The sequence below is a fragment of the Pinus tabuliformis genome, chromosome 9 (genome assembly GCF_031772625.1).
Source record: "Pinus tabuliformis cultivar Carrire ecotype Pingquan chromosome 9, CPIR1, whole genome shotgun sequence".
NCBI lineage: Eukaryota > Viridiplantae > Streptophyta > Pinopsida > Pinales > Pinaceae > Pinus > Pinus tabuliformis.
This window is the reverse complement of record NC_142307.1, coordinates 1,769,854,116-1,769,864,604: the sequence shown is the minus strand read 5'-3', so window position 1 is coordinate 1,769,864,604 and position 10,489 is coordinate 1,769,854,116. Positions and strand designations below refer to the sequence as shown.

Here is a 10,489-nt window from a genome sequence, read left to right as displayed (position 1 = left end):
CCATTCTTTGTGCTAAGGGCTGAGTATCTTCTTCACTAGAGTTCTCAGGAGTAGCGTAAGTTTCTTGGGCTACAGCTTTGCCTTTATCTTTCTTTTGTTTCTTCCTACTCTCTTTTCTCTCTTGAGCAACTTCTTGGGCAAGTTCTGAAAGGGTTTCTGTGATGACTCTTTGAGCTGTTTGATCAGTGTCCACAGCAGGCTCAGGATCAATTTCATGTTCAGAATGATGTACATCAGTTTCTTCTTCAATTTGTTCTTGGACAGTTTCCTCTTGGACAACAGTTTCAGGGGTCGCCTCTTTTCTTTTTCTTCTACTCTTTCTAGGCACAGAGGTTTCTCCTGCTTCTTCAAAATGGTTTCTCACAAGAAATCTCTCCCAGGTATCTCTTTTTTCTTTCAACTGTTCCTCAACTAGCATCTTAACAAGACCATGATGATACAGATGTGATTCAATGTTTCTTGGGTTCCTTTGGACAATTGAACACATTTTTCTAAGACTTGAGAGTAGAAAATATGGAAGGTTAATATCATCTCCTAAGAAATGCATCATGACTTTGGCATGGTAAACATATAAAACTCCAAACCTTCCCTCACAAGTAAAGAATTTTTGCACTAATAAAAGTAAAGTTGTCCATTCTTCCTTGACATAAGTAACAGGAATCCCTTTTGTAAAAATGCTGGTATCCATACCTGGATTCTTTAAGATTTGCTTCCACTGTTGGTCTTGTACTGATCTATTTTTAAAACATCTTTCTCCAGTTTGTGGGAGTGAAGTGGTCTGTGCTATACTACTCTCAGTGACTGTAAACTTTAGGTCCCCTATCTCCACTTGATTGTCTTTGTCTCTAAAGGAACGTGCAAAGGCCTTCGTAACCTCTTTGTGGTAACCTCTGAATTTCTGGATGCATTGGAGCCAGTTTTCTTTCTGTAAAGCTTCTTTAACTTGAGGATATCCCTCCAGAAATTTTGAACCCTCGGGTTCTGCTCTCAAGAGTTTGCCCATTGGCTCTACGGCTCTATTCTAAAACATTTTGAAAAAAAAGGTTACACGGCTTCAACAGTGGCCCTAACACAGTAAATTTACGGCTCTAATGCAACAGCCGTAACATACGGTCACTGATAACCAGAATTAGCAGAGAGGAAGAAGTAAAACAGAGTATGGCTGAGGTAGCAGCGTAGTGAGCACAGCGGAATAAGGGAACTGTGGAAATGAAACAGCGTGAATGGAATGATACGAGAGTATGAGGGTTATGAAATGATGGGTAGAAACGGTTAGGTCCTTAGGCTTCGGTCATGGGTTTACACTTGGCTGCGGGAATTATGACGTAGAGAGACGTAGTACAGTAGTCTACGTCACTTAGGTACGAAAACCTTAATGGAAGAGCAGCCGCAATTGAGTTTCAAAATCGTGATGAACATGACCGATAAGTGTGGGGGATACGTGGATTTTTGGTCGCATGATGGGAAAGACTGGTAATCATTACATTAAATGGCAAGAAACATAACCCCGGAAACTTTGCAAAATGAGATAACCGTAAGTTTAGGATTTAGATCATACCTCAGATTCGCACTTGGATTGCCTTTGATTATTTTCCACTAACCCTTCATTGTTTTATTGTTGTTTCATGACTCTTTTCCACTTATTATTGATGACTTCTGAACTGTAAATTTCTTTTCAAACAGACTGTGTTTTTTTTATGCAGGTGCAGAGAGCTGCGGAATCGTTAGATGGCTGCAGAATTGTCAAACAGCTGCAGAAACTGCAGTGATACCCTCCGGCTGCACAAAACAACTTCAGTTATCTAAAAAAAATGACTTTATTGATGGAATGAAATGTAATGAATGGATTAATGAATGGATGGATGGATGGAAAGAAATGAGGTGAAGTGAGAGTGATTAAATGAATGAGATGGTGAATGAGGTGGATGAAATGGCGAAATGAGATGGAAGAGAGAGAGATTTTTTTTTTTTTTTGGAAAACATGAGGTGTCAGGTGACCCTGATTTTCACCTCAGGTTTTCTGCATGAGACTGCCAATCAGAGATTGGTTTTCAGGCTCATACATTTATTATTATTATTATTTTATTTTTTTTCCTTTTTCTCTTTTTTTTTCTTTTTTTTTTTTTCAAAAACCAAAGATTAGGCTGATGGAGGAGAAGAATCCTTCTCCACCAACCTGATTGCAGAATCTTCTTTAAACAACTTGACAAACTCTTCTTTTGAGAATGGCTTTTGATAGATTTTCAAGCGATGGCCATTCACAATAAGAGGAGTATGAAATTCATCAATAGTTTTCACTCGAACCGCTCCATTGCTAAAGACTTCATCAATCTCATATGGTCCAAGCCAATGAGTTTGAAATTTTCCTTTGAAGTCTTTGAATTTTGAATCAAACAATAGAGCCCAATCTCCTTTCTGAAACTTTCTTTCTTTGATATGACGATCATGCCATTTAGATCTTTGGTGCTGAACTAGATCGGTCCTTAGAATTGCATCTTGTCTTATTTCATCTAGCTCATTTAGCTGGTCCATTCTATGTCTTTGAGCTTCTGAGAGGCTCATTCCCAATTGGACTGCCATCTTGAAGGTCTTGATTTGGAACTCAATGGGGAGCAGGACTTCCTTCCCATAAACAAGTTCATAGGGAGAATGTCTTGTTGTGTTCTTCCATGTAGTCCTATAGGCCCATAAGGCTTCAGGGAGCCTTTCCGCCCAATCTCTTCTATGAAGATGAACAGTCTTGGTGATAATGCCTTCAAGAACTTTATTGGTAGATTCCACTTGGCCATTGGATTGCGAATGGTAGGGAGTAGATGTTCTGTGCTTGATCTTATATTCCTCCATCAACTTCTCCATCAATTTAGATGTAAACTGGCTGCCCTGATCTATCACAATTTCCCTTGGGACACCAAAACGAGTGAAAATATCCTCAAAAAGAAATTGAACAACTGAATTTTCAGTGGCAGAAGGCAATGCTTTCGCTTCTACCCACTTAGTAACATAATCAATACAAACCAGTATATACTTCTTTTGCTTTGATGGTGGATTAATTGGTCCAATGAAATCTAGAGCCCATTTCTCAAAGGGTTCGATGCATACCTGAGGCTGTAGAGGCATTTCATTTGAAGGAGTTGGTTTCCCAACTCTTTGGCAGCTGTCACACCTTCTAACATACTGCTTTGCATCTTTAAAGAGAGAAGGCCAATAATATCCTAGAGAAAGGATTTTATAGGCTGTCCTCTTGTCAGCAAAGTGCCCGCCGCATGGTTCATCATGACATGCCTTAAGGATGTCAGGCATTTCATCTTCCCGAACACACCTTCTGATTATACAATCTGGCCCTATTTTGAACAATTCATTAGAAATCCAAGAATAATGTGCACTCTCCTGAATGATTTTCCTTTTCTCATTAGGAAATAAGTGTAGAGGAAGCTTCCCTGTAACAAGATAATTAGCCATATCTGCATACCAAGGAGTCTTGGTAGTCACTGCAAACAAGTATTCATCTGGAAACTTATCTTCTACTGGAGAATCTTCATTAGTGTTTTGGATTCTAAACAAGAAATCAGCTACTGTGTTTTGTTTTCTAGGTCTATCTAACACAGTAATGTTGAATTCTTGTAAAAGTAAAAGCCATCTTGTAACTCTACCATTAGTGACAGGTTTGTTCATTAAATATCTTATGGCAGAGTGATCAGTATGGACAAAGGTTTCATAGCCGGTTATGTAGTGTCTGAACTTGTTGATTGCATGTACCACAGCTAAGAACTCTTTTTCTGTAACAGTATAATTTAACTCAGTGGGAGTCAAATTCTTACTTGTGTAATAAATGGCATAAGGGATCAAATCCGTTTGTCCCAAAACAGCTCCTAGAGCTGTATCTGAAGCATCAGTAGAAATGTGGAAAGGGAGTTTCCAATTTGGCCCCCTTAAGATGGGTGCTTCAGATATTCTAGTCTTTAAAGCTTCAAAGGCAGATTGACACTCAGGATCCCATTTGAACTCACAGTCCTTGGTAAGAAATTTGAAAAGAGGGGATGCTATCTTAGTGAAGTTTTCAATAAATCTTCTGTAATACCTAGTAAACCCAAGAAAACTTCTAACATCCTTCTGGAAATTTGGAACAGGTAACTTAAAGATGACTTCAACTTTGGATCTATCAACCTTAATCCCATCTCCTGAAATATGATGTCCTAAAACAATCCCTTCAGTAAACAACATAAAACACTTTTCATGACTTAAAGAAAGATTTGTTTCCTTACATCTTACCAGTACTTTTTCCAAATTTTCTAAAGCTTCTTCAAATGTATTACCATAAACTGTGAAATCGTCCATGTATACCTCTACACAATCATGAATCAGATCTGAAAAGATTCCTAGTACAGCCCTTTGAAATGTAGCGGGTGCATTGCACAATCCAAAAGGGAGTACTCGGTAGGCAAAAGTTCCCCAAGGACAAGTGAATGTGGTTTTGTCTTGATCTTCAGGTGCTACCTGAATTTGATTATACCCACTAAAACCATCCAAGAATGAGAAATACTTCTTACCTGCTAAAGTGTCTAGTACCTGATCAATAAAAGGTAGAGGGAAATGATCCTTTAAGGTTGCCTTGTTCAATTCTCGATAATCAATGCAAACTCTCCATTTACCATTCTTTTTGGGCACTATAACCAAGGGAGAAACCCATTGGCTGTCTGAAATGGGGTAAATGAAGTTTACCTTGAGCAATTTCTGGAGTTCTTCTTTCACAATTTCCCTAAGGTTTGGATTCATCCTTCTTTGTGGTTGCCTAATAGGTCTGCTGTTTTCTTCAATAGATGTGATGAATACAAGTCTTAGGATCGATTCCTTTCATGTCAGTGTATTCCCATGCAAAGGCAGTGGAATGTTTTTGCAACAGTTTAGTTAATTCTTCTTGTTGTGGTCTTCCCAAGTTTTTGTTAATATTCAATGTTTTTCCTGGAAGGATTTCAACTGTAGAACTACCAAACTCTTCCATTGAGAAGAGAGACATCTGTCTAGAGGAGAGATATTCAATGTCTGCATCTAACTGAAACTGTGTGGAGTCATATTCTAAAGGTATTTCAAAATTTTCTAATGTATTTAGAATTTGACTATCCTCACTGATCTCAGAGATGGTTAGAACATGTTGAATAGTATCCTCATCATCAACCCACTCATCTTCTCCTATTTCTGTTATTGCCTTTGCTGGAGGATACAAGTTGAATTTCTTGGTGGAATTACCATCTGATATATACATGTCCCCAGACCTACAACTTATGAAAGCATCAGCTGTGGCCAGCCAGGGTCTTCCTAAAATAAGAGGATGTCCTCCTAGATTATTCTTGGGAGTTAAAATCATAAAATCAACTGGATATTCCCAAGAATCTAGAGAGACTGGAATATCTTCCAATACACCATCAGGTTTAATGATTGATCTATCTGCAAGTCACAGTAAAGTAGGTGTAAAGAGAAGGTTAGGAAGCTTTAACTGATCCATGGTCTGTCTACTCATGATGTTGATCGTGGCTCCTAAGTCAATCAAAGTATTTGGGATTTCAACCCCATTAATATGAGTTTTGACAATAGGGCTACCGGGATCCACATATTTTTGCATGGTAATATTACCCATCATTATGTCTGCAATTTTTCCAACTAGATGTATCCTTTTGGTATCTCTGGTTCTTTTTCCTGTTTTCTTCAAACTCAACTCCTTTATTGTCTTCGCTAGAATGGGAATTTCCTTAATGGCTTGTAACAAGGGAATCTTGATACAGACATTCTTCAATTCATCTAGGAAATTATAGTCAGGCACCCATATCTGCTCTTCCACTCCTTTGTCAATTTGCAATCTTTCAGGAAAAAGAGGTGTAGCTAAAGGTGTAGGTTGCTCAACTATGGGAGTTGTAGAGGTTGATTCTTTTTCTTTTTCTTTTTGGATATTTTGGTTTTGAAGTGATACTTCAGAACCTTTATTGACTTTGAGAGATTCTTCCTCAGAAATGCTTGGTTGTTGAACACTTGTAGAAGGTTGATCTAAGATTCTACCTGATCTGAGTTGTACTTCAATGAGAGGAACAACCATATAGGTAGCGAATGGTTGACCTTCCATCATGTAAGCATTTTGAGGGTTCCTATTATTTGGATTTGGTAATGGCTGAGAGGGAAGTTGATTTTATTTCTGTTGGGATTGAAGTGATAGTTGAGAATTTTGATTTTATGGAGGAGGTTGTTGTTGTTGAGGGTATGGCAATGATAGTTGTTGACCTTGGTTTGGAAGTTGTGGAGCTTGCTGATTCTGAAATGATGGAGGATATTGATAGAATTGAGCAAATCTCCCATAAGGATTTTGCATTCTTTGCATCCATGCTTGAAAAGCATTTTGAGGTTGAGGCCAAGGTTGTTGCCAAGGATTCCAATTTGGTTGGGATTGAGAATTCATAGAGTTGTTAAACCCTTGATTCTATTGTCCTTGCCAAGGTCTCCTTGCAATAAAACAGAGAGATTCAAGTGTATCTGGATCCTCTTGAAAGACTGCTTTGAGGCCAGGAATTGAAGGACAATCCTTGGTCTCATGAGTTTCTGAGCAAATTACACATGTTTCTACAACGTGTGCATCTAAGGGACATTCCCTTAAAGCATGTTTCTTTCTACACTTTGGGAAAAAGATAGCCAAAGCCTCAGCTTCTGCTTTTTGTTTATTGTGAATCTTAAGGGTATCAAGTTGTTCACTAAGACTCCCTAAGATGTCAGTTTTAAATTCATCAAGCATACTGTCGATTTCAGCCCTACTCACTGATCCTGTTGCAGATTTATTTGCCCTAAGGAGAGAAGGATCTCTAGGCCCTTTTTGAGTTTTTGATTTTCCCCTTGAGAGATGGATACAAAGTTCTACTATATCATTGAGTGAAAGTTGAGAAATATCCCCTTTCCCCATCATGTTTAAGATGTCTATCCATTCATCCCTAATGGCTTTTAATAAGAGGGCTTTTAAGGTCTCTTCATCCAAGGTACTCATTTTTGCTCTTTTCAAGTTATATTGAAATCTTTCAAGTAAATCTTCTAAGCTCTCATCTTCTTTTTGTATCATTTTAAAAACCTCGTCCTTGTGATTAGTAGGCATACAATAGTCCAAATACCTATCCAAAAATGTCTGTTTCATTTCATCCCAAGTCCTAATGGATTGAGTGAGTAACCCCATGAACCATTTCAAGGCTCGATCCTTCAGTGTTGAAGGGAACAATTTGAGTTTCTGAGAGTCATCCAGGTAGTCATAAGTTCGACATACCACTTCAAACTCAAATAAGAATGTTTCAGGGCCCTCAGTCCTTAACCCATGGAAGTTAGGGAGGACAGATGGTGATATGTTTTTCATAGTGGCTCGGGAATCCTCATTAACAATGGGAAACCCAAATGAATTATCCCCATCTCTATTTCCTCCTCCAAGGGGACCTCTTCCTCCATTATTGTTATTGTTGTTTCCTCCTCCTCCTCTACCTCTACCTCTACCACCTCCTTCTTCCTCTGCCGTGATGATTCTCCTAGGGATTTCAAAATCTTCTGGTTCCTCTACAAAAGTTGAATGAGAAGAGATTTATCCTTCTTCTTCAGATGATTCCAATTCCTCAATTACAATTGGTCTCTCTGTAGGAGAAAGAGAAGAGTCTCTTCCTGGTTCAAATTCAATAGAAGGTGTAGGAGAGTCAACTCTTGGCTCTTGAATTCCAGGAATTCTAGGACTAGGAGTTTCGGTTGGAGATAAGGGGGGTGTCTCTTGTCTATCCCTTGAAGCAGATGGACTTGTAAAAATTGAACTTCGAGCTCTAGCTAAAAACCTTCCTCTAGAATCTCTAGCTCTATGCATGTCATTGTTTTCTTCAAGTCAAGTTAATAGTTCTTTTTCTGATCTTCCAGTTCACTCTAGGTGCAAGAAGAGAGCATACTCAAGAAACTATCAAATCAATAACTTTCTCTTTTCTGATCCTCCAGTTCACCTTGCAGTGCAAGAGGAGAGCATACTTTGATAGGTTATCAACTTCTTTCCTTGAAATTTTTATGTTTTTTTTTTTTTCTAAGAATATGGCTACTTAATTTCACTTCCCCGGCAACGGCGCCAAAATGTTTAGTCAATTTAGTGTTCCTAAATTGATGTCATTAATTGTCAACCCGGGGCTCGTAAGCTGATGAAGTGAAGGTGTACTATATGTACTTAATCAACCTCTTAGAGCTTTTTGTCGTTTGGGGTGTTGTTTGTGGTTAATTTATCTTTCTAAGATGGAGTGGTGATTTATAAACAGATGAGTGATGGTGTGTGTAAGGTGAATTCTAGATGAGTGAGGGTGTGTGATCAGTGGTTTCTAACTACTTGCTGAAAAGGAAAAGCTTGAAAGAAATAAATAACTTGAAAGAAAAGAACCACTTTCTAATGGCATTAGACACCATTCATGCTGCTGCAAATAAAAGGTAAGAAAATCACTTTAAAAGCCAATGATAATGTTTATCTCTTCCTAACTCCCTGCTTCTAACACATAGTACTGTGTAAAACACGATTAGGAAGTAGCTAAAGATGAGCTAGAAAAGTGATCAAAAATGAGAAAAATCTACTTTAAAGACTAGTTATAATGTTTTGCTCTTTCTAACTCTCTGCTTCTATCATATGGTACTATGTAAAGCACGATTAGAAAGTAGTTAAAGATTAGTCTAGAAAGTATTCAAAGCCAGCTGTAAGTTATTAGTATTCTGATCTCTAAAAGATAAATAATTTGTGATAAAGAGACCATTCATATGTTAGCAGACAACTTTGAGAAATTAAACTAAAAATCAGCTATAAAAATAAAGTAAAGGCAGCAACTTTGAATCTGTCAACTGAAACTACCAATAGATATAAAGCAAATACATAAACACAAAACAATCCCGGGTTAAAAACCTGCAAAAGAACAATACTGATCAGTCAAAATGAATGCGGCAAATGAAATAACAATGAAAGTGAATTAAGCTGTACATGTTTCAAGAAAAGGAAATGTTGAATGGAAAATAAAGAAATAGCAAGAATATAAACATGAAATACTATACAAGGACAGTCATGAACATGGGCCCTCCATTCATAATACCCAAAGAAGACTCAGGGAATTGAAAACTTCAGAACAACACTGCTTCTATTACTCCATGTGCAGAAAATTACAATCAAGAGTGCTAGAACAACACTATTAAAACATAGTTTTGAAATGCACTAAAATGATAACAAGTTCATAAAACACAGCAACTAAAAAGTAACATTAATCATATGCAAACGCTAGTTTTTATAGGCATCTGAAAGATGGCCTAATGCATACAGCTAAAACTGAAAAATAAACTAACTGTCATGCGTAATTAAGGTTTAATAACACGTCATAAGCCTCGTGGATGAGCTAGAGGTTCTGGTTGTTATGGGTAATGAATCCAGAGTTGGATTATGTCCCCCACAGCCTGCGTAAGATGGACAAATCACCGTTTGAACTGACGTGACCCAACAGCTTACGCATCACCGTTAAGCTACCTTTGTTGACCGTAACTTGACCCTCGTTGACCGGAGGTACAGATGACGTGGCTGACCGAACTAATAGCACAGGAACCTCGAGCACCTTGATTCCTAAGTGCCCATGTGGCTCGTTTGGCAAAATGACACGTGGAACCTTGAGATTAACAAAAAGGCTGCGGAATCATCAGATGGCTACGGAATCATTAGATGGCTGCGGAATCATCAGATGGCTGCGGAATTCCTGTAAATATGTCAAAATCTAAACAAAACAGTCACACATTAGCAAAATTCCTTAATCATGCTTAAAGTCATATAATGTAATGATCTGGGTTGGTTTGCAAGGAAAATGAGGCAAAAGAGAGAGATGAATGAGGGAAAACTGTAGGTAATGATGGATAATCAAGTGTAAAGTAGAGGCTCTACAGTTTTCTACCCAAATTATTTTCTATCATGGATGCCAATCAACTGGAGATTATAAATTTCACCATAAACGCTATTGGATCCAACATGGTGCATACCTTTATGCTAAGATAAGTAAAAGTTCTGAACTTAACCATGGAAATACTTTACTGTCCTTTTACCAGCTACGATATTTGATACATTCTAGGAGCTATGTATACTGATAGTGTTATTTTCTAGAAATTCCTAATCGGATTTTCTCTCTATTATATATAGAACTACTTCCTGAAGTGTGCTTGCTTTGATTTTTTTTAGTCAAAAAACAATAACCAACAAGTCACAGCCAAGGACTTGAGTGGTACCATAGATGAACATAATACCACCATAGTTGGTCCTGAAGAAGATACCTTACAAAAGGTTGGCAACAGATAATCTCTGTGGATATCCCAACCAGTGTATTTTTGCTCTAAGAGCAATGATTTGTTTTTTTCTTTCTTTTGTGCAATTTCTCTGCAAAATATATCCATTCCCAGGCTGGGATGCATACCTCAAACTACTTCTGACATTCGTTGC

The 10,489-nt window shown here is 37.9% G+C and overlaps 1 protein-coding gene across 1 annotated transcript in view; it reads right to left on the bottom strand.

Moving 5' to 3' along the window:
* Window positions 1–1,724: 1,724 nt before the first annotated feature.
* LOC149155858 (calcium-transporting ATPase, endoplasmic reticulum-type-like) overlaps window positions 1,725–10,489 on the bottom strand; it is a 49,791-nt gene continuing 41,026 nt past the window's right edge. Inside the window, exon 4 of the mRNA XM_089444550.1 lies at window positions 1,725–1,779. Within this exon, the coding sequence (XP_089300676.1) occupies window positions 1,725–1,779 (55 nt within the window). The remainder of the gene's footprint in view (window positions 1,780–10,489) is intronic.